General features: G+C 48.8%; 1 protein-coding gene across 6 annotated transcripts; it reads left to right on the top strand.

The window, feature by feature from the left end:
• The first annotated feature begins 8,714 nt into the window (after positions 1 to 8,714).
• LOC484867 (cytochrome P450 4F3) lies at positions 8,715 to 26,738 on the top strand. 6 transcript variants are annotated; one of them, XM_038567002.1, is made up of 14 exons: positions 8,775 to 8,857; positions 9,278 to 9,316; positions 12,195 to 12,377; positions 14,000 to 14,144; positions 15,750 to 15,803; positions 15,897 to 16,024; positions 17,422 to 17,543; positions 18,395 to 18,653; positions 18,995 to 19,061; positions 19,252 to 19,381; positions 25,145 to 25,278; positions 25,360 to 25,424; positions 25,588 to 25,670; positions 26,084 to 26,738. In XM_038567002.1, exons 4-14 carry the CDS (start codon positions 14,027 to 14,029, stop codon positions 26,259 to 26,261), a joined length of 1,338 nt encoding a protein of 445 aa, XP_038422930.1. In that variant the 5' UTR covers positions 8,775 to 8,857; positions 9,278 to 9,316; positions 12,195 to 12,377; positions 14,000 to 14,026; the 3' UTR covers positions 26,262 to 26,738. The 6 variants fall into 6 exon arrangements, with proteins under 6 accessions (XP_038422927.1, XP_038422928.1, XP_038422930.1 ...); XM_038566999.1 differs by lacking the exon at positions 12,195 to 12,377 and having other exon boundaries at positions 8,715 to 8,857; positions 9,118 to 9,316; XM_038567000.1 differs by lacking the exon at positions 12,195 to 12,377 and having other exon boundaries at positions 8,729 to 8,857; positions 9,076 to 9,316.
• The last annotated feature ends 215 nt before the right edge of the window (positions 26,739 to 26,953 follow it).

Genomic DNA, 26,953 nt, shown 5'->3' with positions numbered 1-26,953 from the left:
GGGGGCATTGAAGAGACCAGTGTGGCTGGAGGAGGAGCATGGAAGGAGATAAGGGCGGGGAGGGGATGGGAGCTGGTCCCACAGAACCTTGGAGTCCACTGATTTTTATTGTGACAGACATAGGGAGCCATGGAGGATTCTGGATAGAGGAGCGACAAGATTTGTCATACAGTCTTTGTTTGCTATGTTGAATAGAGACTCTCCCTAGGATGAGACTAGGGAGATCAGATGGGGTGACCAGATTTGTCCAGGTGAGAGATGACAGTGGCTCCAAGGAAACTGGGGGCTGTAAAGACAAGTGTTTGGATTCTGATGACTGATCGCTTTATGAGGGTAGCGCTGGCAGGTTTGCTGGTACTTTGTGGATTTGGGAGAAAAGGGGGACCCCAAGTTTGGGTGTTGAGCACCTGCAAAGAGAAGTGACACCTTAAGATGGAGGATGCTTAAGAGAGTGAGGGCTTTTTTTGGGGGGGGGGGAGGCGATGAGATCAGCACTGTCAGTGTGGGCCAGAGGGCGTTGGCGATGTCAGGTGGGCAGTTGGATAGGCAGCTCTTGACTTCCGGAGAGAGTTCTGGCCTCGTGATACACGTTTGGGACACTCAGCACTTAGAGGATTGCTTAAAAAGCCCCAAGGCTGGTGCGATCCCCTCTCCCCCACCGGCCCCGCGTGTGTATGTGCGTGTGCGTGTGTTCGTGCACCTGTGTGCCACCCTGTGTGCCTTCCAGATGGAGGGGTTTAAGGACCAATCCCGGAGGTCTCCAAAGTTGATATAACCATAATGAGATTGAGAGTTGGCCGAGTGCTTCCCTGGGGCCCTTCCCGAATATTCGCCCGGCATTCTCGCAGGTACTGTTACCATGAGATGGGCACTGCCATCCTCTCGTTGGACGGAGGTGGAAGCGAAGTTCCCTAGAGTGAGAGGATTCACCCCATGTCCTCCTAGCGTGGTGTCAGCGGGGTGGCTCACCTCAGGCATCTGGTGCCTCGCTTTGCCTATCGGGAGCATCGGCAGGTGTGTGTGTGGGGGTGCTTGTGTGGGTGGGGGTGGAGAGAAGTCAAGGCCTGGACGGAGGCGCGATGCTGGAGGCCGCAGCGGTGTGGGTCCCGTGACGTCTAGGAGTGGCCTGTGCTGGGATCGTCGGCCGGAATCCCCCATCCGAGGTTACTCTTCCTCCAGCAAATAATAAACCCTGGTCTTGGGAGGCGACAGATGTGGGTTCAAACCCCAGCTCTGCCCCTTTCTAGCGGTGGCCTTGCGCACGTGAGTAGCCCTTTCTGCACCTCGGTTCTCCTTCGCCAGGTGGATTTTTCATCATGCTTCTCATGCATGTTGACCTTCCGCTACGGCGGGTGATGGGGAGCGAGTGAGGGAAGGAGGAGGGGAGGCATGAGGCTCGTGGATCCCCGGCACCTGCTGCTTCCGCGTGTCCGATTCTCCCAACGCTCAGGCCTGGGCCGGTCCGGGTGGCTGTGGGTCTCCTTCCTCTCCTGAGTGTGTCGGGGGCTCCCTCTGCTGGACGGTTCGGAGACAACAAGGTCCGGGCGCCTGGTCTCCACTAGACCAGTGTGTGTGTGTGTGTGTGCGCGCGTGTGCGTGTGACTGTATGGGCATGTGCACGTGTGTGGATGTGCGCACGTGAGTGACTATGTGTGCATGTGAGTGAGTGTACGCGTGCAAGCGTGGAGTGTGGGTGAGTATATGTGTGCATGAGACAGTGTGCATGCCTGTGTGCTTTAGTGAGGGTACATGTATCAGTGAGTGAGTGTGTGTGAGACTGCGTGTGGGTGTACTGGGAAGAGAGGAGAGAGAACCCCACTCACTGAACAACTGTGAGTGTCCACATCAGGTCACTGTCCAAACTCCACCCCTTTGCAGTAGGCAGGACATTCTGGAGAAACGATGCCCTTGGCAGTGGCCCTGAGTAATGACTGGCAGGTGCCTATTCTCCTGCCGTCTCCCCAGAGAGACTGAGCTCCAGGTGCCCCAAGTGGGAACTTCCTTGCTAAGGACCAAGGGAATAAAGAGTGTGTATTCACGACCAAGTCCCTCCTATGTGCACCAGAGACACCCAAGGCTCCTGGCTGATGCTCGTGTCCTTGTTCTGTTATAAAATAAGAGAAATAAGGGCAAACACATACATGGTACTGACTGTGATCCAGGGAGGGTTGTTATAAATACTTTCCTCGACATGGCTCATTCTCGCAGCTGGCAATTTGCTGCTGGTGATTAGCTGGGGTCCTTAGTTCCTCTCAAGGTGGGTCTCTCCATGGGGTTGCCTGGGCTTCCTCTTAACATAGCAGCTGAATCCAAAAGGGTGTGTTCCAAGGGGACTAGAAGGAAGTCGCAAGTCTTCCTACAATCTAGACTTTCGAGTCCCCAGAGTCACTGAGGATAGCCTGTGGTTCAAGAAGAAGGGAATTATACTTTGCCTCTGTATCAGTCAGGGTTCTCCAGAGAAACAGAACTAATAAGCATCAAGCTCTCTCTATCACCTATTCATTATCTATCATCTATCAATCCATTCATCCATCCATCTATCCATCTACAACTATCATCTATCTATATACTGTGTATTTATCTTAAGATTTATATGTGAGGGGATCCCTGGGTGGCACAGTGGTTTAGCGCCTGCCTTTGGCCCAGGGTGCGATCCTGGAGACCCGGGATCGAATCCCACATCAGGCTCCCGGTGCATGGAGCCTGCTTCTCCCTCTGCCTATGTCTCTGCCTCTCTCTCTCTCTGTGGCTATCATAAATAAATAAAAAATTTAAAAAAGTATTCAAAAAAAAGATTTATATGTGATATATATAAATCTATATACATTTATATATAAATTATATATTTAATATATAAATATTATATATACATTTTATATTATAAAAGGTTATATCTTAAGATTTGTATATTTATATATAAATTTATGTGTTACATTATTAAATTTATTTATATATAAATTTATATCTGAGACTATATATAAATATTTATATATAGATTATATATAAATTTATATCTTAAGATTTATATATTCTATTATAAATAAATGTTATATATACATTTCTATCTTAAGATTTATGTATATATTTAAGACTAAAAAATACACTTGTTTATGTATATATGAAGATTTATCTTAAGGCGTTGGCTCATGTGACTGGGGGTGTTGGCAAGTCTGAAATCTGTAGGCCAGCAGGCCACCAGGTTGAAAACTCAAGCAGGAGTTGATGTTGTGGTTTCAGGGCAGAATTTCTTCTCTGCGAAACCTCAATTTCTGCTCTGAAGACCTTTCAGCGGGCTGCATGAGGCCCATTTACACTGACATCCTGTGATTTACTCCTTTACTTACAGTCAGCTGATTGTAGGTGTTAACTCCATGTCCAAAACACCTTCACAGCAACACCTAATAAGTGTTTAAGTAAACAGTGGGTACTGTAGCCTAGTCCAGCTGCCTCAAACCGACTAATCATCACACCCTCTCGAGGGGAGGGCTCGCAAAGAGTTTGGCGCCATCTGTAATCTACCACTTGGGGAGGAGAGGGGCCAAATGGCTTCTTTTTATGACACTACACTTCCCGAAGGTCCTGTCTCCAGGTCTCCCTCCTGTGGCTTGGGGTGGTGGTGGTGGTCAGGCTGGTTCCTGTGAGCAATCATCACTCAATAATCAGAGAGGGAGAGAGAGAAGGAAGAGGAGCAGGAGAAGGACAGGGGAAGGAGGAATAGGAGGCAGAGGGGAAGGAGAGGGGCAGGAGGGGGAAGAGGGTTAAAGGAGGAGAAGGAAGGGGAGGGGCAGAAGGGGAGGAGGAAGGGGAGGGAAAGAGGGAGCAGGAGGGAGGGAAGGAGGGGGCAGGAGGGGGTGAGCAGGGGGGAGAGGGAAGGAGGGGAAGGAGAGGAGTAGGAAGGGGAGGAGCAGAAGGGGGAGGAGGAGGGGGAGGAGGGAGGCTATCAATGAGTACAGTGCCTTCAGACAATCCCCTGTGGTTGTTCCTAGCTGCTGCGTGCCCTCTGAACTAGTTTTCCTCTAGGCTTTCTACTTCCTCAACCGGTTCCTTTGGTCTTCTGCCAGCTGGTCCTGCCGCAACACAGCTTCAGGAGCCTGTCTGTTTCGACTTCTTGATTATGTGGAGTGAACCCTCAGCGCTACCTTCTTGGCTGAATGTCTGGTCATATTTTCCCAACTATCGCAGGTCTCCAGCAGGGCTGCTTCCTGCTACCCCCACTGCCCTGACTGCAGGGGCCCCGCCAGCCCTGATTGTCTCAGCACGTTTGAGGACAGAAGCAAGAATGAACATGTGTAGGACAAACATGCGCGCCCCACCCAGTGCTAGGTATTTAGAGTCCTGGCACACTTCAGGGGCGGCCCTTATTGGTGACCCACTCCTTCCTATCATGCAGGTTTCTGCTCAAAGGTCACCTCTACAGGGCAGCCCTCCCTGAATATTGCCCTGTTTGAATATTCCCCCTTGGTCACTCGCTGGCATGTCTCACTCAGTTAATTTCCTTCATTACTACCACCATCGGACTTGGTCTTATTTTCCACTGGCTTCTTCCATCAGACATGAGCACCACTATTCAGAGACCTCATCTGTCTTGTTTGTCCCAGGTCCTGGGTCCTAGCACCATGCCTGGTACAGAGTAGGTGCTCCAGTGCAGTTTGTTGTTGAAGAATGAACTACTTGGGAGGTACAAGTCTCCCCCTCCATCCCCCTCCATTTTATCAAGAAGGGCATGAAGGTCAGAGAGGGCAAGCGACTTGACCAAGGTCACACAGCCAGCTTTGAGCAGGGCTGGGATATGAACTCTGTTGTGCTGAACCCAGAACTTGTTCCTTCCTAAAGGCCAAGGAAAGGGAAAGAGGGACTCCAGCCACCAGGCAGCCTAGATGCTTGCTCTAGAGAGACCCCACGCTGACTCGTGGGAGGTGTGTCTCCATGGTGACACAAAAGAAAAACTGCTCATCTGTTTTGTGTACCAACTATGTAAACCCCCGCCCCCCAAATCCTATTCGTTTTTTAGTGATAAAAGTTATAGCACCTCAGTGAGGGAGAGAGAAAGAATTTGAGACAAGTAGCAAGTTATAAGGATAAAGACTCCAATTCTACTTTCTCTAATTTTACTATGAGGTGTGGATTATTCTGGATTCTTTTTCAGTGCATGTGCAAACATGTGCACCCCCCCATATGCACAATGTTTTATATGTAAATGGGACCATTTTTCACATATCACTTAGAGTTGTACTTTCTCCTGTCCTCTCTGTGTCTGATAGAACGCTTGCAGTCCTCTGAGAGGTTTTATCAAGCCCATTTTACAGATGTGAAGACTGATGCTCAGACGGGCCATACTTGGGGCCGATGACCCACAGAGTGTCTGTCACCTCTGGTCTGACACATGCTTGTCCGCTGCCCGGCTCTGGGTGGGGGTAGAAGGATCCCTGGAGAAGGATAAGGCTCTGCTTCTTTGTGTGTGGCTGCCCTCCCTCCAACATTGGCTGGGCGACATTGCATAAGCCAGGTTTGTGTGATTTGGCAGCTGAGACATTCCTTGTTGGATGAGAAATGGACATTCCAGCCTCCTCTGACTCAGAGCAGAAAGTCCCCACTTGAGGCTTTCTGCCTCCCTCAATGGGCCTCTTATTTCCTTTCTGCCTCCTGTCACCTAATCCAGGAAATGAGGACGATGGATGGATTCTGTCCCTGCATGGCCACAGACGTCTGTTGGGGTTTGAGTTCTTGGATATGGTGAAGCAATCTTCAGGACCTGCTTCTAGATTGAATATTGGACTAAATTTTGCCACCTTGGCTGGTTCCTTGAAGGACCATTAGGCTGTAATCAGAGTGTGGGTGTCAGTGGAATAAGGACACACTTGCTTATGCCCATGGCTGGGCCTATTATTCCATGACTGTGGGGCCCTTTCAGCAACACGATCCACTCCTTCATTCAGGACCCGCTCAAAGGTCACCTCCTCCTGGAAACCCTCACATCATAATCACTGTCCAATACATTCTTGATAATTTATTCAATTGATCATTGACTGTCCCCACTAGATATGAACTCCTTGACAGCAAGGACAGTGCCTGCCATGCTCATTGCTGCATCCAAGCATCTAGAATAATGACCAGCACAGGGTAAGGTGTTCAATAAATACACAGCCCTGGCAAGGACACATTTTTCTCCTCATTTGACAAGTAAAAAAACTGAGGGACAGACAGAGTAAGTTCCCTAGGGTACATCGCAGAGCCAGACTCAGGTCTCTCTTTTTTTTTCTTTTTTAAAAAAGATTTTATTTATTCATTTGAGAGGGAGAGCACGGGCAGAGGGAGAGGGAGAAGCAGACTCCCCACTGAGCATGGAGGCTGATGCAGGACTCGATCCCAGGACTCCAAGATCATGACTTGAGCCGAACGTAGAAGCTTAACAGAGTGAGCCACCCAGTCACCTGACCCAGGTCTCTTAGAGCAGCTTTGATGTGCACACAAATCTCTGGAGATCTGGTGAAAACATGATTTCTGATTCAGTTGGTGTATCCATGAGCTATCACTACAACAGACAGCCCCCAAAACTTAGTGGCTTAAAGCAATGACCACGCAGTGACTGCATGTGGACTGGGCTCAGACAGATGGTTCTGCTCCATGAGACATCAGTCCGGGGCTGTGCTCATCTGGAGGCTCAACTGGGCTTGAATGTCCAAATGGCTCCTTCATGTGGCGGGTGGTTGATACTCATGGTTTGCTGGGAAGTCAGCTGGGGCTGGTGATCAGAGATGCCCAAGAGTGAGGCCCTTTCATGGGGCCCAGGCTTCCTCACAGCGTGGCAGCTGGAGATGCATCCCGAGAGCAAATGTCAGTGTGGGTTGCTGTCCCTCTGTTGCCCATAACTGGCACGGCACAACCTCTACCACACACTATTGGTTACGTAGTCCCAGGCCAGTCCAGATTCAAGGAGAAGGGAAATAAATTCCTCCCCTTATTGGGGACAATGGCAAAAAAAAAAAAAAAAAGAAATTATAGCCATTGCCTTTGTGGGTCTGACTTAGAGCCTCAGATTCTGCATTTCTAAGATGCTGCTGGTAATGCCAACGCCGATGGTCTGAGGACCACAAATTAAGTGGTCAGTTCTTTTTTTTTTTTTTTTTGTAAATTTATTTTTTATTGGTGTTCAATTTGCCAACATATAGAATAACACCCAGTGCTCATCCCATCAAGTGTCCCCCTCAGTGCCCATCACCCAGTCACCGCCACCCCCTGACCACCTCGCCTTCGTTTCCACCCACCCCTAGTTCGTTTCCCAGAGTTAGGAGTCTCTCATGTTCTGTTTCTCTTTGTGATATTTCTGAGTGGTCAGTTCTTAGAGCTCCTGGCTACAAAAGTCCCTTTCTTCCCTGAATAGTTAATGAGCACCCACTATGTGCCAGGATTCACCTTCACCTGTGCCATCACGTTGAATTGCTTCGCTGTGTGGCTCAAGGGAGTTAGGGTACCTCCCGGACCTTTCTTTCCTCCTTTCTTCCTGCTCCTCCTCAGACCTATCTGGTGTTGGCCCTTCTCTGGATGGACCATCAGTGACTGGATCCACCCCAGCCGAGGAGGAACATCTAGGACAATGTACCTCAACTTGCTGAGGGCTTCAAGCAGCCACCTGCGGCAGGATCACAGGATCGGCAGGGCCAGAAGGAATGTGTGGGTTGGGGGAGAGGAAATGCCTTTCCTTAGCATCTTGTCATCCCAGGAGAAATGTTTGTTCCAGTTCTCTTGCTCAGTAGGCCCTGAAACTCACCTTCACCTTGGAGCCTGACATGGGGAGACCTTGTTAAGGGCTGAGACCACCTCACAGGGAGATTTGGGACAGGATCTGGACAAGATGTGCCCCGTCTCAGGCCCTCATCTGACACCCATCTCCCAGATGGCAGTACTGAGCCCACAGGGGGCTGGCACAGCTCACAGTCCCAGGCAGGAGGAGCAGAACTCCACCCAGGGTCTCCCAGCTCTGCTTCCTCTATCTGAGCCCCACCCTCTCCGGGATCCTGCGGCCCCCACATCCTCACCACCCCCCAGGTGCCCTCTTCAGACTGGGCCCCTTATCCCTGGATCTAATGCCGGTAATCCCCAGGCCTGGCTGGTTTCTTTGTTTCTGCAGTCCTATCTCAACCAGGTCCCTGGGCTGCTTGGAGGCAGGGCTTGAACTCCCGCCAAGGTGTGCAGTCCAGAGGCCAGAGGCTTCCTGATTCTGTGCTGGAAAATGGTGAAACCACCCTCCTGACTCACACGTGGAAAGGAGCCTCAGAGATGTACTGGGACAAGGCTTGGCCCAACGCTGTGCCCATGGCCCCTGAACTCTCAAGTTCAAGCTTTTACCTGCCACACTGGCCTTGAAAGGGCAGGGGTGGCTGTTAACATGGGCCACCCTCCCCCCCCCCCCCCAGCCATTTTTGCCCATCCTCCAACTCACCCCCCACCCCATGTGGGAGGCACAGAGCCTGAGGAACCAGCGCCCAGGCCATGTGACCCTGGACTGGTTTCTCTGTGTAGCCTGCTGGCTCTGTCCTCAGGTCTTGGGCAGTTGCCAGGTGGGGAGGTGGCAGAGGGGCATGCCACCATTGGCTGACCCAGCCAAGCCCAGCCTCCCCCAGTTCAGAGGGCAGGGGCCAGGGACAAAGACCCACCAGGAGGAGGGGTGTGGAGCTTGTGTGGCCTAAATCCCTCCGGACAGAAGGTGACAGGCTGGGGCTGGCAGGGTTGAGAGTGTTCTGGTCTGGGGGGTGGGGAGGAGACACTGCTGCAGGCAAAAGCTTCCTGGAATCCAGCTGGCTGGGGGAGGATGATTTCCTTGTAACTGGATCTCGAGGCAACCTCCCACTGATTGAGTGTGAGTGTTTTTTCATAAGTCTCTCTCTCCTTCTCCCTCCTCCACCCCAATCTCTCCCACTGCTTCTGCCTCTGGAAGTCCCTGGGTTCCCCGCTCCTCTCTGAGCCTCTGTTTGCCCACTTCCCAGCGCTCACCATCCCTGCCCCTCCCTGTCCCTCCCATCCGGGGCCCTCTCCCTCTGAAGTGAGCAGTTCACCGAGCTCACCTTTCTGCCCCAGTCCTGGTCCTCAGGGGTTCACCCTCCAGTCCCTCTGTCCCAGGATGTTGCAGGTGAGCCTGTCCTGGCTGGGACTGGGGCAGCTTGCAGCCTCCCCATGGGTGCTCCTGCTGCTGGCTGGCGCCACCTGGCTCCTGGCCCGGGTCCTGACCTGGAGCTACAGCTTCTATGACAACTGCTGCCGCCTCCGGTGTTTCCCACAGCCTCCGAAGCGCAACTGGTTTTGGGGTCACCTGGGCCTGGTGAGTGTGGGTGGGAGGACAGGTTTGGGGTGTCAGGGGATGGACTTCCTGCGGGTTCAGGAATGGCGCTCAGGGGTTGGGCTGGGGTCTGGGACAGCGGTGAAGGGCTGCACTGAGCCGGGTCTCCTGGTGCCCCCACAGTCTCCTCAGGGCCATGGTCCAGGATCTGCTCCCTGCCTGGCCCATCTTAGTTGGCCTCAGGCCAGCAGGTGCTCCTGTCTGGGCTTCGGTTTCCCTGCAGGAATCAACTATGACTTCTCCCCTTTCCTCCCTGCAACTGGGCCAGAGGAGAGGTGTAGACTGTCTAGCCTTTTCTTCTTTTTCCTCCTTTTGAAATCTTGCCTCCCACCCCCACGGTGTATATCAATGGGCCCCACCGCCCAGCTTGGATAAAAGTTGACCACTTCCCCTTTGAGAAGGAATCACTCTGGTCTCGACCTTAACGGACAAACTTATTTTACTTATTGCCCCCATCTGGCCAATCTTCACCTGCTCCAGCCTAGTTCCCACCCCCTGTTGGGCTTCCACGAGATGACCATGACCTCATGACCTCCCAGAAGCAATCTGACCTTGTGAACCACTGCATCAGGTCTGAACCTCCTTGTTCTCTGGGTTTTAGTGTTCCAGCACACCGCCCTCCACTGGGCTCCTCCTTCACCCAACCTTTCCATGTGGGAAGACCTGAGGGTCCCAACCCACCCTCCATCTTCTCTGGCTCCAAAGGCCATCACCTTACCCTGGGTCTAACTACCAAGTGGGTCAGGGGCTCCTTCCACAAGTGAATTAAAAATTCAGGTCTCTCCAACCCCAGCCTCCCCTCGTTGAGTGAGGTCTCCTAAGCACCTCATTCTATCAAGTCAGAATTTGAACTCAGGCTCCCTCTTCAATCCTGTCCCACGCTCCATCTTGTCCATCCTTCCTTTGCCCACTTCTCATGCTTTGGGGCCCCTGGCCTCCCTCTTTTCTCTCCTGCAGTCTGGTCCTTCAGCACAGCCAGACATGCTGCCTCTATAGCCTCTCCCCAATCTATCCCTTCTCTGCATCCTCCTGTCACTTCTCCTGCCATATCCACTAGCATCTTTCTTTGGGAAGCTTTCTCTCCAACTCCCTGGGCTCTTCCTGGCCACTCTTGTCCCTCTTTAGTCTTGAAGAGATTTTTCTGAAGTTTAGCTTTTAACACCACTATTTGGCTGAAAATCATTCTATCGGATTGCTCATCATTCTGAACATAGACTTAGTGTTGCCAGGCCCTGTGCATATCCTAGACACTCCAAGCTTCTCCTTTCTCTCCTCTATGAACCAAACCATTCCTATCTCAGGACATTTACTTGTACTGCTCCTTTGCCAAGAAGGGCTTCCCTTCCTGCAGCCACTGGGTTGATCCCTCTTTTTCATTCTATTTTCAGTGCAAGTGTAATTTCTCCAAGCCTCCCTTCACTTCCCCCCCATCAGACCTTGACCTCTGACTCTGTCCTGTTCAAGCTTAAACAGTAAATTGTCCAATTATTTGTGTGTTATCCCTCTCTCCCACTAGATAACAGCACTGGGGGACAGACCTGATATCTATAATGCCTAGATCAGGAGCTGATATACAGTTGACACTTAATAAATAAATGTTTGATTATGTCATGGTGGAGGCCATGTCCTAGGCTCGAGTGAACTTACCATCACCTCCCTTGGTCATCCAATGCCAACGTGATGGGTGTCCAACTCCTCCTCTCCCCTCCAGCAGACCAGCTCATTACAGGACAGAATGTCCCAAGCTCGTCCTGAAGGTTACCTAAAATTCTAGGTCTTGGAAATTTCTCACCAAGCCCTGGGGGTAGCAGGATGTTATAAAGTTACAGCAGTTCCTATGCCCTCTCTAAGGCTTGGCCATGGAAACCGGTCTGGGTCACTCTTTTCTCCTCTAGTTCTTCTCGCTGTGTGACCTCAGCTGAGTCACTCTCCCTCTCTGGTCCAATCTCATCAAGTGCCTCAGGGTCCTTGGGGATGGGGGAGGGGATGGGGAAGGCAGTCACAAAGGTGAAAGTGACTTCTGTTCACCTTTCTGGCGCACCTGAGAGTATTTGTCAGGCCAGGATGGGGCACCCCAAGGGACTGGAGAGGATGCCTCACCAGGCTAACCCCCCCTTCTCCTTTTAGGGGATGTGACCTTGGTAATCTTCATTTGTAAAGGGCATGTCTTTTTTTCTTTTAAAAGACTTTATTAATTTATTCATGTGAGAGAGAGAGAGAGAGAGAGAGAGAGGCAGACACAGGCAGAGGGAGAACTAGGCTCCACGCAGGGAGCCCGACATAGGACTCGATCCCAGGACTCCAGAATCATGCCCTGGGCAGAAGGCAGGCGCCAAACTGCTGAGCCACCCAGGGATCCCCATATAAAGGGCATGTCTGATGGAAGAGTCTGTAAGTGCAGGGGAGATATATAGAGTTGGAGATGGAGATGGAGATGGAGATAGAGTTAGAAATAGAGATGATAGAGATAGAGATAGAGATAGAGATAGAGATAGAGATAGAGATAGAGATAGAGGTAGAGATAGAGGGATCCCTGGGTGGCTCAGCAGTTTAGCGCCTGCCTTCAGCCCAGGGTGTGATCCTCTGGGATCAAGTCCCATGTGTGACCCGGGATCAAGTCCCATGTCGGGCTCCCTGCATGGAGCCTGCTTCTCCTTCTGCCTGTGTCTCTGCCTCTCTCTCTCTCTCTGTGTCTCTCATGAATAAATAAATAAATAATCTTAAAAAAAAGAGAGAGAGATAGATAGATAGACAGACAGGATTCACTATGTACAGCCTGGTAAGCAGTAGGGGCTCATAGGTGGGAGCTGCCCTCCTGTCTGATGACCAGAGTTCACACCTGTCCCCTGGGGTTTACCAGGGCTGGAAGGGCTGCAGATGCATCACCATGTGAGGAACTGGGGACTGTGTGGACTGGCCAGTACCTGACAGGATGCGGGGATGAGCCCAGTACAAGTCCTGAGGCCACTTGACTGCCCACAAACCTCCCCCATGGGGACCTCTCTGAGGTTGGAAGGAGAAAAACCCCACTTCTCAAGCCAAGGTGAGCCTCTCTGTGGGGAGAGAGCATGTCTTCTCCCTGTGTCCTGGGATGCATCCTTGGGACGTGGAGAGCCTCCAGGACCCTCCTGTCCCCAGAGGGAAGGAACAGTAGGAAGCAGAGATTCCCTCCATCCAGGGAGAATCTGGACACTCTGTCCATTGTAGAGGCTGCTGGGGGCCTTGCTGTGGCTCCTTCTGCGGAGGTGACACCCCCTGTCTTACTTGTAGCCCTCCCCGCCCCCCACCACGGAGCAGGACTTGAGGGTGGCTACCTACACCCAGGGACTTATGTTCTGCCTGGGGTCTTACCGCTTTTTTGCCATCCTGACATTGCCTGGTCTGTCACCATGCCACATGTCCTCACCTGGAAAACATGATGGCGAGCCCTGGAGCAGCCAGCATCTGTGGGCTGCAAGCCCCTCCTTACCAAGCTTCTGGGAAGTCCCTGTGGATCCCAAGGCCCTTGCTGCTGCCAGGTGCCATTGGCCATTTCTTCCTTTCTGGACACTGTTTTAGGATGCTTGGAGAGACTCAGCCCCAGGCTCTGTCCTGGAGGAACTCCAATCTTGGGCATGTAGAGCTAGAGACACCCCCAATTCTGGGTGGTCAGAGTGGGTCTCGGGGAGAGACGGGTGGTGGGGGAACCCAAGGGAAAGCAAGGCCTCTGCTCTTTGGGCAGGCTAGAAGAGTTCTTGGAGGAGGAGTTGTTGGAAGTGGGTCTGGAATGATGGGTAGGATTTTTTTTTTAAAGAAAAAAAGATAAAGTATATGCTGTGGAGAGGAATAGCCCTGTACTTAAATACCCGAAATACCCTGTACTTAAAGGCCTGAAGGGGACATAGTGAGCACCTGGTTTTTGAGCAGGAAGGAATTCAGTGCAGTGAGAGTGATGCCAGTGAGAGGCAGGGAAAAGGTGGTGAGGACAGCAGAGCCAGGGGGGCTGCAGGACCACGTAAAGGCAGGGAGTTTATTCTGAGGTCTCTGGAGAGCCATAGAGGACATGGAGGTGAGGAAGCACAGACTCAGGGAATGGAAGAGATGGAAAGAAAAATAGGGGTAAATAAAGAGAGAGATGCAGAGAAAAAGGGAGAGAGACAGAGGACATACAGAGTGTAAAAGAAACATACACATATACAGATGCAAACACATATCATCTATCATCTGTCCATCCATCTTTCATCTCTCCCCATCCGTCCATCCATCCATCCATCCATCCATCCATCCACCCATCCATCATCTGTCCATTCATCCATCTTCCATTCATCCATTATCTATCTATCTATCTATCTATCTATCTATCTATCTATCTATCTATCTATCTATCTATCTATCATCTATCTATCTCTATCTCAATCAACTATCAATATATCTATCAATTAGCTATCTATCAACTACCTAAAGAGACAGATGAAGAGAGTGAGGGGACATGGAGAGACTCATAGATAGATAGGCACACAAAAAGACAAATAGACCAACAGAAGGAAGCTGACTTAGTGAGGTGTAGAGGTATAGACTAATAATGCAAGCAGAAGGGGGTGAGGGGTTGCAGTGGGCAGTTGTAAGCTTCTGGGGTCTCCTGCCTGACCTGGCCTCATTCCCCTCCCCCGCCCCTGCCATCCCCAGGTGAAGAGCAATGAGGAAGGCTTGAGGATGATAGAGGATCTGGGCCACTACTTCCGTGATGTTCATCTCTGGTGGATAGGGCCTTTCTACCCTGTACTGCGGCTCGTCCATCCTAAGTTTGTTGCCCCCTTGCTCCAGGCCCCAGGTATCTCTCCCAGAAGCCCCCAACCTAGCCACTCCCCTGTTCCTCCTTCCAGTCCTTTCCATTTCTGGACAACACTCCTTGCCTTACCATTAACCTGCTAGGTGACTCTGGGCAGGTCGCTGGCTTTCTCTAGTTGCCAGTCCCTTTCAGTTTTGAGTGGTAGAAATTCAACACTGTTGGTCTAAGTAAAGAAGTGAATCTATTGACTGAAAAGCTGAGGGCTATTGTCTTCAGGCATGGTTGGATCCAGGTTTTGAAACAGTGCTATTGGAACTCTGTCTTCATCTTGTAGTTCTGTGTTCCTCTGTGAGAGCTCCACTGTCATGCTTAAGTTCAGCCCCCATGGAAATGTGAGCTCATTCTCTGAGGACCCAGAAAAAGTTGCAGGATTCCTTTAAATTGGCCTGGCCTCGATCACAGGGACCAATTATTTATCTAGTCGCTGAGAATTGACTGCTGACGCTTACGGTCATATGTTTAGCTCTGGAACAGAGGATAGGGTGACATGGTCATCCTCCTAACTACTTGGATTTGAGAGTAGAAGAAGGATGAAATGCTAGTTCCAGAAGGAGATGGATCCTGGACAGGCAGATAGCACAGGTGTCCATCCATCAGCATCCCTGCTAGTGGGCATTTCCTGGATGAGGAAACCAAGACTAAAGGAGGCATACTAACTTCTGAAGGCTACATAGTATCCTGAAGCTTCTCTCTTGCTTCTCTGTGTTCTTGGATGCTCTAGCTGCCTCTGCTGGGAGGGACTCTAAGCTGGAGGGGATTTTGGGGGTGAAGATGACCAGAGTATTGTGGGAGAAGATCTACCAAACCTCAGGCTGGTTAACTGTGTCTGGTTGGGGCTGGTCTAGAGGCCAAGGGAGCAGTGGCGGCTCTCTTTGTGGTGGGAGGAGCACAGCATCTGAGGATGTCAGTAGACTTTGATCTCCTTAAGGACATAGGAACCCCTTACCTAGGCACCTAATGATGAGTATGACGTGGAAGGGGATACTGAGGAAGGCTAGGTCACACCTGGGCCATGTCTGGGACATGAATGAGACCTTTAAGTCCTGTCCAGGACCATTTGTGGGACACACTGAGGTCATGTCAGGTTGTCTTTGGGCCCATATCAGAGCATGTTTTGTCATGTAAATATATATTATGCATGATGTTTCATGCCAGGACATGTTCATACATGCTGGGGCCATGTCAGAAGTCCAAAGAGATGTCAGGGGGTTCTGGGACAGATATAGTGTCCTAGGTCCCTGTAAAGGCATTTTGTGGAGTGCCAATTTGTGCTTGGGAGTTTCAAACATGTTGGACCAGGTAGGAGCCATGTCAAGCCATGTTGGGGTGTGTTGTGCCATGTTAGTGTGTATCTAAGTACATAGGGGTGTGTCTGTGGGCTCTACCTTTGTTCCACTCTGTGCTGCAGCCTGGTCTGGTGTCCCCTCACCTCCCCACTCCTCTCTGTTTTCTCTGCCCTTGTTTCCATTCCTGCTGTGCTGGGCTTGGAGGGGGTATGCAGACCCCTGTTGGGATCCTCCACCTCCCAACTAAAAGCCCCTTCCCACCTCTGCTCCATGGCACCTGATGGTCTATCTCTTGTGTCAGCCACCATCGTACCCAAGGACATGTTTTTCTACAACTTCCTGAAGCCCTGGCTGGGTAAGTAACGTTGGGTGAAGGGGGTTGGGGACAACTATGGGGTCTCAGTACAAGACACTGCTCTTGCCCACTCCTTGTGGCTGTCTCTACTAGGGGATGGGCTCCTGCTGAGTGCTGGTGACAAGTGGAGCCACCACCGCCGCTTGCTGACACCTGCCTTCCACTTTGAAATCCTGAAATCTTATGTGAAGATTTTCAACAGAAGTGCAGACATCATGCATGTGAGTTCCTTAAACCCAGGGTCCCAGCTGGAGCCTTGGGAAAAGGGGAGCAGCCTCAGACACATATGATCTGGAGTCCTGGCTTTGCTGAATGGCTTTAGGGCCATTCCTTTTCCTCCCCAAGCTTCCCAAGTAAAATGGGGGCAATAAGCCCTTCTTAAAGAGTGGTCAAGATGTTGTAATGGAATCATGATCCTGGCATATAGTAGGTGCTCATAAGGTTTTAGTTTGTAGTCTGCCTCACTGAAACTCTGTAAAATTTAAGATGAAGATTATATAGTAGCTCTTTCTGCGTAGCTCTTCACCTTAAAACTCACTGGGTTGAAAGAATTAGTGTTTGTTATTGCTCACAAGATGATGAGTCAATAGAATAGTTCTTATGTTGGCTGGAATCACTCACATGTCTGTGGTGATGGGTGGGCTTGGAAGACAATTCTGCTTATCCAGGCTCAGCTCTGCTGCACGTTTGGGGTGCTGGTTGAGGATGGCCTTGGAGGAATTACTGGACTCCTGCATTTGTCCAGTAGGCTAGCCTGGGCTTGATCACACGATGGAGGCTGGGCTCCAAGAGAACGAAGAGAAACATGCAATACCTCTTGAAGCCTAATTTCAAACCAGGCAACTATGACTTCCACCTTCTTCTGTTGACCAAAACAAGTCCCACATCCAGCTAGATTCAAGAGCTGGACAAAGAGGTTCTACCTCCTAATAGAAGACCTGCAAAACCTCGTTGCAAAGGGTGAAGGTATAGAGAGAGATGAAGAAGTGGGGACATTTTTCAACAGTCACCTACCACTATGATAATGATGAGGATGAGGATGAGAGCTAACAGTTATTCAGCACTTGCTGTATACCAGAAATGATGCACCAGTTCTATTGCATATGTTGTCTAATTTAATTTTCACAACCATATGAGGTAGAGGTGACTATTATTGCCCCTGATGGTTTCATGTGATGAAATTGAGGCTCAGAGAGTTTAGAGAACTTGCCATGTTCACACAGCTAGCAGATGAGCTAATAAGTGGAGCTGGGATTCCAACCTGGTTTGTCACACCAAAGCAAGTAATCTTAACTGTTACTATATCTTTGACAGGTAGAACCCAATGAGCTTTGACAGGAGGAAAGCAATGAATTGACCAAGGGCACAGAGTGTAGGAGGTAGAGCCAGGATTTGAATTCAGGTCTTCTGACTCCCAGCCATGTTTTTTTTTTTTCCCCATGTTACTTTAATAGTAACAGTTTACACTCCCACCCAAGCCTGGTTCTTCCTGGAGATGGGTGTCTGAGGTGGAGGATAAGGAGGCTGGGCCTGGGGGAGTCCATCCTGGTGGTTGGGGCTGAGAAGAAGCTCAGGAGAGGCAGGGGCCAGCCCAAGATTTGCCGCTTTCTCTGCCCAGGCCAAGTGGAAGCGCCTGGTGTCAGAAGGCAGCACCCATCTAGACATGTTTGAGCACATCAGCCTCATGACCCTGGACAGTCTGCAGAAATGTGTCTTCAGTTTTGACAGCAATTGCCAGGAGTAAGTCTCTGCTCAAGGTCTGAAACATTAGCCATAGACCCAAGGGAGTAGATGGGGAAGGGAGGGCTGATCAGCACAATCAGAAGGGACTTCCTGGAGAAGATGGATCAGAACTAGACATTGAAGGACGAGGAAGAGAAAGAGAAAGAGCAATCCTTTCAGGTAGATAGAAATATGTGATAAAGTCCAGGGAGCTATGATGAGCAAAGCATGTGCCACAGTGAAGAGCTACCTTGGGAATGAGGTTGGATGGGTTGGCAGGGTCTGTGTCTTAAGGACTTTCAAAAGCTAGGCAAAGGCATCTGAAGTTTATCTTGAGGTTTCCAGGCAGGCATGGAAGGTGTTTGAACAGTTGAGGGTCATGGTCAAAGCTGTTTTCGTACATCTGACTTTAGAGAAGACCGATTGTTGTATAGATATAGAATTCAAAGAGACCATGGAGAATAGGAGGCTTGAATTTGGTGAAGACAATGGGAGCAGATTTGGGAGAAACTAAGGAAGAATGGTCAGGGTCATATATTGTGTAGGAAAGAGGAAGACAAGCATGATACCGAAGCTCTGTCCTGGAGTCTGGGACATGAGACCATTCATAGAGGTGGGATAGAGGGAGAAGCATGCCTGGAGAAGCATGTCTCTGTTTTGGATAAAGGCCAGGGGGCTATGATGAGCAAGGTATGTGCTACAGTGCTTCTGGGCTTCTGGTTGGTAGATGCTTCTAGGGTCTCATGCTTGTGGGTTTCTGGTTGGAAGATGCTTCTAGGGTTTCATGCTTGTGGGTTTCTGGTTGGAAGGTGCTTCTAGGGTTTCATGTGGGTTAAGAAGCTGTTTCTTAAGGTTTTCTTGCCCTGCAGGAGTCCCAGTGAATATATTGCTGCCATCTTGGAGCTCAGTGCCCTTGTGGTGAAACGGAATGAGCAGGTCCTCCTGTACTTGGACTTCCTGTACAATCTCAGCCCTGATGGGCGGCGCTTCCGCAGGGCCTGCGAACTGGTGCACAACTTCACAGATGCTATCATCCAGGAGCGGCGCCATACCCTCATTAGCAGAGGCTCCTGTGACTTCCTTAAGTCCAAAACTATGGACTTCATTGATGTCCTCCTGCTGGCCAAGGTGGGCTTCCCTGGGATCAGAATTCAAGAGATAGAATGGAGTTTGACTTCAAATGTCATATGGGAGAACTTAGACTTGATCCAGAGGGTACTGGGGAGCCATGGAAGGTACTTGAGGAAGGGAGACATGGGTCAGGAATACATTTTAGACATGACTCTGTGGAAGGCTGCCTGGACGGGATAAATAGGAGGCTGGAGATCAGGGAGAAGACCTGTGGGGTGGGCTCTAGAGATGATGAGGGACGGATCCTGCTTTGATGATGGAGCCTGAGGAGTTGTTTCAGATTAGACTCAGACATCCTCAGAGCTGGTCTGATTCAAGAAATCTTGCCCTTTCTCTAGGATGAAGCGGGAAAACAATTGTCAGATGAGGATATTCGAGCTGAAGCTGACACCTTCATGTTTGAGGGTGAGTATCCCAGTGTGGGACCACAGTGGGACAGGGGTCTGTCCAATCCCAGGAACTTGGGAGGTGGACCCTGGACCACCTCATCCTACCCTATCCTCCCCATCTTCCCTGAGGGCCTTAATTAAAGGCGCTGCCCACCCTCTGGTGCTGAACAAGCCCAGAGACCCAAGCCTGTCTGGCTGCCTCTCAGGCCATGACACCACAGCCAGTGGCCTCTCCTGGGTCCTGTTCAACCTTGCAAAACACCCAGAATACCAGGAGCGCTGCCGGCAGGAGGTGCAAGAGCTCCTGAGGGACCGTGAGCCTCAAGAGATTGAATGGTGAGTGCAGGTTCTTATGGTCTATTCTTGAACCCTTCTCATAGGCTTTGTTCCCCAGCTGGGGAAGGGGAAAGAACTTTTTGTTAATTTTGTAATTATTGTTTCCTGGGAATAGGGGTGGAGCCTGGAGAACAGGGGAAACAGAAAGATGTGTGTCCATATTTATTGCTCTGTTTTAATAAAATCAGTTCCCCTTTTTGAATACCACTTTTCTCCTTTGTAAATGGGGTGGGGCAGGGAATCTCTCCTCCACAGGGCTGCTTGGAGAACTGTGACAATGTGTTTAGAACAGATGCCATCCAGCATGTGTCCAGTAAACGAACTTCTCCCCTCCTTTGCTTTTCTGCCTGAGGTTGCACATTTCCCCCCAAAGACCCTTACTCCCCTTAATTTGTGCTCTTATATCTAATTATAGATTCTAAACAATCTATTCCAGGCATTCACAAGAGGTCTTTGGGTGTAAAAATTATTACCCATTTCTTTGTTTGGTAAACGTGTGTCCACACTATCTGTCCTCTCCCAACTCCGTGTCCAGTCCCATTCGAATCTTACCTGGACAAGGCTGACACATAGAGGAAAGAAGGTGGGCGAGGCTGGATAGTGAAGCAGCAAATAAGAATTCACCACTCTGGTTGTGGGTAGTGGACATCCAGGCCTTGTGCAAAGGCCAGGATGGAGGCATGCAGGAGTGAGCCTGGCTTGTTAGGGAGGAGGTAAAAGTGGCTAGAGCCTCATGAAATTTACGGTGTAAAGAATCAGAGGGGCTCTCAGTGAGGCTAGTCCTTCCTGGAATGCTTTGGAAACCATGTGAAGACTTTCCAAATGTGTCAGTTCAATTTTCTGGGAAGCCAATATCGGATAAAAGATAAAAGTGGGCAGGGATGCTGCCATTAGGAGAGTCTCACATTGGGCAGAAATGCTCAGGAAGCAAGGGCCCACCGTGCCCTGTCATTGGCTGGGAGCCATGCAAGAAAGCATGGGCTGGAGAGAAAAGTCAGATATTCTTTTTTTTTTTTTTAAGATTTATTTATTTATTTATGATAGAGAGAGAGAGAGAGAGAGAGAGAGGCAGAGACACAGGAGGAGGGAGAAGCAGGCTCCACGCCAGGAGCCTGACGTGGGACTCGATCCCGGGACTCCAGGATCACGCCCTGGGCCAAAGGCAGGCGCCAAATCGCCAAGCCACCCAGGGATCCCCCAGATATTCTTATTAAAAATATCTGTAGCTACAGGGGCAAACTGGGAGAGGATGAGCTAGAGCCTGGAGGTCTGGGGGGCAGATTTGTGGCCAAGGGCTGAAAGATGCAGAGGAGATGTTGAACTGGACACTTTGGAGGTAGTGGCCTCAACTTCAAGGCTTTGCTCAGCATAGCAGTTCTGTGAAGTGGAGAAGTCTTTGTGTGCGTCTCCCAACTTCAATTATGTGCTTGGTAAAAATTCAAACAGTATGGAATGGTTTGCCATGGATATAAGTCTTAGTCTTTTTTCTTTCTTAGCTCTGTTGAGGTATAATTGACACATAATACTGTGTAAGTTTAAGGTGTACAACACAAGAATTTGATATACGTATATATTGCAAAATGAGTAAAAGGTTAAATTCTTCTATTATCTCACATAAGCCTCCGTATTATGCCAGCACCCCAATCCCATCCCCACCTTCCAATGTTCAGCCTATACCCACATGTATTTGTCCTCCATCTCTGTTACTTTGCTCATTCAGTTTTTTTCCTACAACTGAAAGTATACACAGAACATTCAGGCATGCGTGTTGAGAATATAACTTCAAGGTCTTTTCTTTTTTTCCCCCAAGATATGAGTTTGGGAAATTAAATTGAATTACAAAATCAATAATGGAAGAAGACTTTTTATTGTTTCTTGCACAAAATGAAACACTATGGAGAAAATTATGTTCACTTTTGAAAATTAGGTGAACCGCAAGCCTAATCAATCCCCTGTCTCCTGAGGGGTCTCTAGGGACATCAGTTTGTCATATGTTCTTTCAGGCTTTTCTGAAATTCTTATATTTATATTTATATGATTATTATAGTTTAATAGAAATATACGCCCATACATTTGGTCACTTGTTCTTTTCACTCAATATTACAGCTTAGAGCTCCTTTCTGAGCACTGTGTAGCATTGCATAAGTTTTTCAGCTCCCCACTCTGTTGAGGACATTTATGTGAAGATTTATAGTATGACAGATATTGCTGAACTTCCTTTCAGCATCTCCGTACTGATATACCCTATAGTGTATGTTAGGACTAGTGATCCCTATTTCCACCTTTTTGATAGCTGCACAGTATGCCATCACATGAATGTACCATAATTTATCTAAACATTCCTCTGTCGATGGACATTTGTGTAGTTTGGGACGTTTTGCTGTAATAAACATGACGTAGCAAACATCTGTGTACCCTGATTTTTGCTCATGTGTGTGGATGTCTCTCCAGAACAAATTTCTAGAAGTAGTGTTGCTGAATCAAAGACCATTTGAGTTTTCACAATTTAATAGCTCTTGGCAAGTCCACTCCTACAAACAGATTTTCAGAGTGCCAATTTCCTTGCATACTTTCTGACAATGTGTGTTATGAAACTTTGAAACTTTCCCCAATCTGTTAGGTGAATATAATACTTTGTTTTTCTAATGAACATCACTTTAAGTGTTGGTAAAACAGCACTATTCTCACGTTTATGAACCATGCATATTTCTTTTTCTGTGAAGCGTCAGTTTGCATAATTAGTCCTTTTTACTTTGAGGTTTTTTAAAAATTGATTTATTAGGACTCTTTAAATATAAAGAGAACTAGTTCCTTTTCTGTTATGAAAACATTCTTTCCCAGGATGTCTTTTGACTTTATTTTAGTTTTCACTGATTTATTTGTAGTCACATTTATTAACTTTTTTTAATAGCTTCTTTTTTTTTTAATGCTTGAAAAAGCTCTTCAGCATTGGGTGTTATGCTATATGTTGGCAAACTGAACTCCAATTAAAAAAATAAATAAATAAAAGAAAAAGCTCTTCACACTCTAATGCTAAACTGTAAAACTTGTTTGTTTTCTTCTAATGGATTTAGTTATTAAGACCATTTTATTTAATTCAAATTTTACTTAATATTTTTATTATTATTTCTTATATTTGATCCCTTTTCCATATGAAATCTATACTGGTGTAAGTACTGAAGAGGAATCTATTTTTTTCCTTCAAATAGCTAACTATTTCAACAGATTTTGTTACATATTTTGTATTTGTCTTAGGATTTTAAATAATAGCAGCTTTCCAATAAACAAAATTTGTCCATTTATTGGGGTTTATTTCTGGGCTCCATTCTGTTCTATTTATATATTCATATATAAGCACTAAGCAGTCTTTGTGATCATATTAAAAAACATTTTCATACTCGATAAAGTTGTTCCTATTTCATTACTTTGCCTTTACATTTTTTTCTTGAATTTTTATTTTTTTCATTTGAACTCTGTGATTGGACTGGGTAGTTTGAAAAATAGCCTTGAAAATTTTAGTTAGTTATTTGGACGTCAGGTGCCAAGGATGAAGTTAACTGTGGCCCTCAATTCATGACTACTTATCATCATTTTTTTATGCAATACTTACTTATTTCCATTCATTCAAATTCTCCACTTCCAGCTCCCCACCAATATAATTCTAGAGTGTCTAATCCTTTTATTTGCATAATTTGTTGTTTTGGGTGAATGCATTTTAAAATTCACAGATAGGTGTTATATCACAGACCTCTGCTGGTTCTTGCCTTTTTCAGAAACATAGTACTATGATTTTATTAGACATCCCTGGTTCTATGTACCTTTAGGTTATTGCTTTGAATTGTCATATAGAACTTCCCTCTCCAGTCCTTTAGAGCTGAACATCCAGGAGAGCTCAATCTCATTACTGCAATGAACATCTTGGTGTGCATGTCTTTATCTGCCTGAGAATTTCTCTGTGTTCTATGCCCGAGAGCCAGCTTGCTAGGTAGCAAAACACACTTGCCTTTCTTTGACCACACTGATACCTCCAGAGCTGTGGCTCCTGTCCGTACCTTCACTATCAGCACATGGGATCTCTCTACTCCTACACACCAGCTACTTAATCCTTACCATCACCCACCTTGTTAACTCTACCCTTGAATAGAAGTGAGGTAATAGCTCATTGCTATATAATTTCCATTTCTTGCATAACTTTGAGCTTCTCTTCATGTTTTAAATCTCTGAGTTTGAGCTCCCATGAATTCCTAGATCATGTCCTTTGTCTACTTATCTCTTGAGTTGCCTGTCATTTCTCTTGTTGATTTGCAGGAATTCCTTGTATATTCGTGATATTGTTCTAGATCCATATATTAATTGTTGATAATCTGTGAGTTTCTCATCTGAATGTTAATTTGGTCCATGGTGTCTTTTGTTAAACAGAAATCCTTAATTCTGTGCATATTTTTCCTTTTCCTTTTTTTGGTTTTCCAGTTTATGTTTCGGGATTTTTAAGAATTCCTTCCAACTTATAGATCACAAAGATGTCTTCTATGTTATATCTTCTTTTAACTTTATGGTTTTACTGTTCATGTATTAGAGAAGACTCCATCTTGTATGTGGAGTGCATGGTGATGAGTTCTTTTTGTTTCCATATAATCAGTTGTCTGAACCATCCATTGTCCGGGGTTGTGGAGCCTCCTTTACCAGATGCTATGTTTTCACCTATTCACATGCCTGTCTGTGAGCTCTCTATCCTATGGGTCTGTTTTCTTGTTCTTGCAATAGTGCCATGCTGTGACTTTATTTATTATTACCACACTTTTATAATAGGTCTTAATATCCAGTGGATGAATTGTCTTTCTTTGATCTTTTATTTTTAAATTGATAGAGCTCTTGAACTTTAATTTTTTCAAATTGAATAAAATTACTGAGTTCCAAAAAAAATCAACTAGATTTTTATTTGATTGCACTGAATATATCGATTAACTTAGAAAGAATCCACATCTTTTTATTATAAGGTCGTCCCACCTTAGTGTGGATCTTATTTTTTCAAATAACCTGTTAAGTCCAGTACCAATATTTCATTTTCAGCTAATTGTATGACTTAAAAAAATTTCTTATGCAAATATATTACGCTTTTAAGGATACCCTGTGAGAACATGAGAGACTCCTAACTCTGGGAAAAGAACAGGGTAGTGGAAGGGGAGGTGGGCGGGGAGGATGGGGTGACTGGGTGATGGGCACTGAGGGGGGCACTTGACGGGATGAGCACTGGGTGTTATGCTATATGTTGGCAAATCGAACTCCAAAAAAAAAAAAATACAAAAAAATAAAAATAAAAAAGATACCCTGTGAATGTTGTATTTTTCTCAGAAATAATTCTAAAAATGCTAGGCTAAATTTCCTTCTAGGTAGTGACTTTTGTGATTTTCATTTCCCCTTTTTTTTTAAAGATTTTATTTATTTATTCATGAGAGACACACACATAGAGAGGGAGAGACACAGGCAAAGGGAGAAGCAGGCTCCATGCAGGGAGCCCGATGTGGGACTCGATGCTGGGTCTCCGGGATCATGCCCTGAGCCGAAGGCAGACGCTTAACCGCTGAGCCACCCGGCCATCTCGATTTTCATTTTCTAGTAGTTAAATTTTTGGCTCATCTGGAGTTTATTTTGTTATAGAAGTGAGGGTCAGAGCAAGGAAGGGAGAATCTCCAGGAGCAGAAGGAGGGCTTGGGGGGGTGTCTTTGATACGATTCGTGGATAATTGTTGGGGGGCTTCCTTAGGGACGACCTGGCCCAGTTGCCCTTCCTGACCATGTGCATCAAGGAGAGTCTGCGGCTGCACCCACCTGTCACAGTCATTGCCCGCCGATGTACCCAGGACATCGTGCTCCCCGATGGCCGGGTTATCCCCAAAGGTGCCCACAGCATCAGGGGTAGAAGGGTGGTGGTCCCATTAGCTGAGACCTCATCCTGACTGTTCCCCTTCTCTCCCATAGGGAACAACTGTGTCCTCAGCATATTTGGGATTCATCACAACCCATCAGTCTGGCCGGAACCTGAGGTGCTGCGCATCCCTCTTCTCTATCCTACCACCTGATGAGGGGGCGGAGTCCTGACCGGGGGTGTCCTACAATCCCCCTCCACTGTATCCACTTGTCTTTTGTATCTGGGTGTAGGTATCTTGAGAAACCCTGACCAGCAGCCCTACCTCTCTGTGCCCTCAGGTATACAATCCCTTGCGCTTTGACCCAGAAAACATCAAGGAGAGGTCTCCCCTGGCTTTTATTCCCTTCTCTGCTGGGCCCAGGTGAGCCAAGAGGGTATGTGAGGTGGGAATGGGGTGGCGGGGGCAGGGGTCTGGGACTGAGATCCCAGGAACGTCTGTGGGGGAGGGAAAGGGGAGGAAGTTGAGGATGGCTCTCCTGGTCTCCCCTCCTCCGGAGGTTAGGAGTAAGGGTCTGGGGAGTGGGGGCGGCTGGGTCCAAGGAGGGGTCCGCGGGGTGCTCAGCAGCTCTGCCGCGCGCGCGCGTCTGCGGGCCTGAGTTCAAGGCTGGGGTCTGGGCCCAGCTCCCGGGATGGACGGGCAAGTCCCCAGCGGGGTCCCAGGCACGTCAGCCGCTGTGCATCCCTGCGGGCGGCGATGCGGGTCCCGGGCTGGGTTCTGGGCGCGATGGGCCCTGCCGGGGTCCCTGGCGAGTGCGAGCCCCCCTCCCCCCTCAGGAACTGCATCGGGCAGGCGTTCGCCATGAGCGAGATGAAGGTGGTGCTGGCGCTCACGCTGCTGCGCTTCAGGGTCCTGCCCCACGAGGAGGAGCCGCGCAGGAAGCCGGAGCTCATCCTGCGCGCCGAGGGCGGACTTTGGCTGCGCGTGGAGCCGCTGAGCGCGCGACCCCAGTGACCCGCCAGCTCCCGGCTGGGCCCAGCCCGACCCGCGCGCCTCGCTTTGCAGGTTCCCGGGAAGAGAAGCGCGTGGTCTCCCCCGCGCGAGCCCCACGGAGAGCCAGCAGGGGGCGCGTGGGCCCCGCGGGAAGGCCGGGGGTGGGGGTGGGGGGCGAGGCGGGGTGGAGGGGAGGCTGGGTCTGGGCCGGGCCCTGACAGCCCTTCCCGCTCATCCCAGATCCCCGTCCTGATGGCAGGTTCTCTCAGAGCCCATTAAGGGAGTCTGTCCCGTAGGCATAGGGAGCCATGGGAGGTGTTTTTTTAACAGGAGAGGGACCAGCGTTAAGGACTGAGTTAAAGGGCAGCGCCGGTGGCTCAGCGGTTTAGCGCCGCCTTCAGCCCAGGGCCTGATCCTGGAGACCCAGGATCGAGTCCCACGTCGGGCTCCCTGCATGGAGTCTGCTTCTCCCTCTGCCTGTGTCTTTGCCTCTCTCTCTCTCTCTCTCTCTCTCTCTCTCTGTGACTATCATAAATAAATTTAAAAAAGGGATCCCTGGGTGGCGCAGCGGTTTGGCGCCTGCCTTTGGCCCAGGGCGTGATCCTGGAGACCCAGCATCGAGTCCCACGTCGGGCTCCCTGCATGGAGTCTGCTTCTCCCTCTGCCTGTGTCTCTGCCTCTCTCTCTCTCTCTCTCTCTCTCTGTGTCTCTCA

The sequence above is a fragment of the Canis lupus genome, chromosome 20 (genome assembly GCF_011100685.1).
Source record: "Canis lupus familiaris isolate Mischka breed German Shepherd chromosome 20, alternate assembly UU_Cfam_GSD_1.0, whole genome shotgun sequence".
NCBI classification, from domain to species: Eukaryota; Metazoa; Chordata; class Mammalia; order Carnivora; family Canidae; genus Canis; species Canis lupus.
The sequence above is the reverse complement of the archived record's forward strand: the minus strand, read 5'-3'. Positions and strand labels throughout refer to the sequence as shown.

Bases quoted from the DNA above. Each gene is read 5' to 3' on its own strand.
- LOC484867 (XM_038566999.1), top strand. From the start codon at position 9,119: ATGTTGCAGGTGAGCCTGTCCTGGCTGGGACTGGGGCAGCTTGCAGCC. The intron at 15,804-15,896 runs GTAAGTAACGTT...TGTCTCTACTAG, and splicing joins CTTCCTGAAGCCCTGGCTGG to GGGATGGGCTCCTGCTGAGT. The intron at 17,544-18,394 runs GTAAGTCTCTGC...CTTGCCCTGCAG, and splicing joins TTTGACAGCAATTGCCAGGA to GAGTCCCAGTGAATATATTG.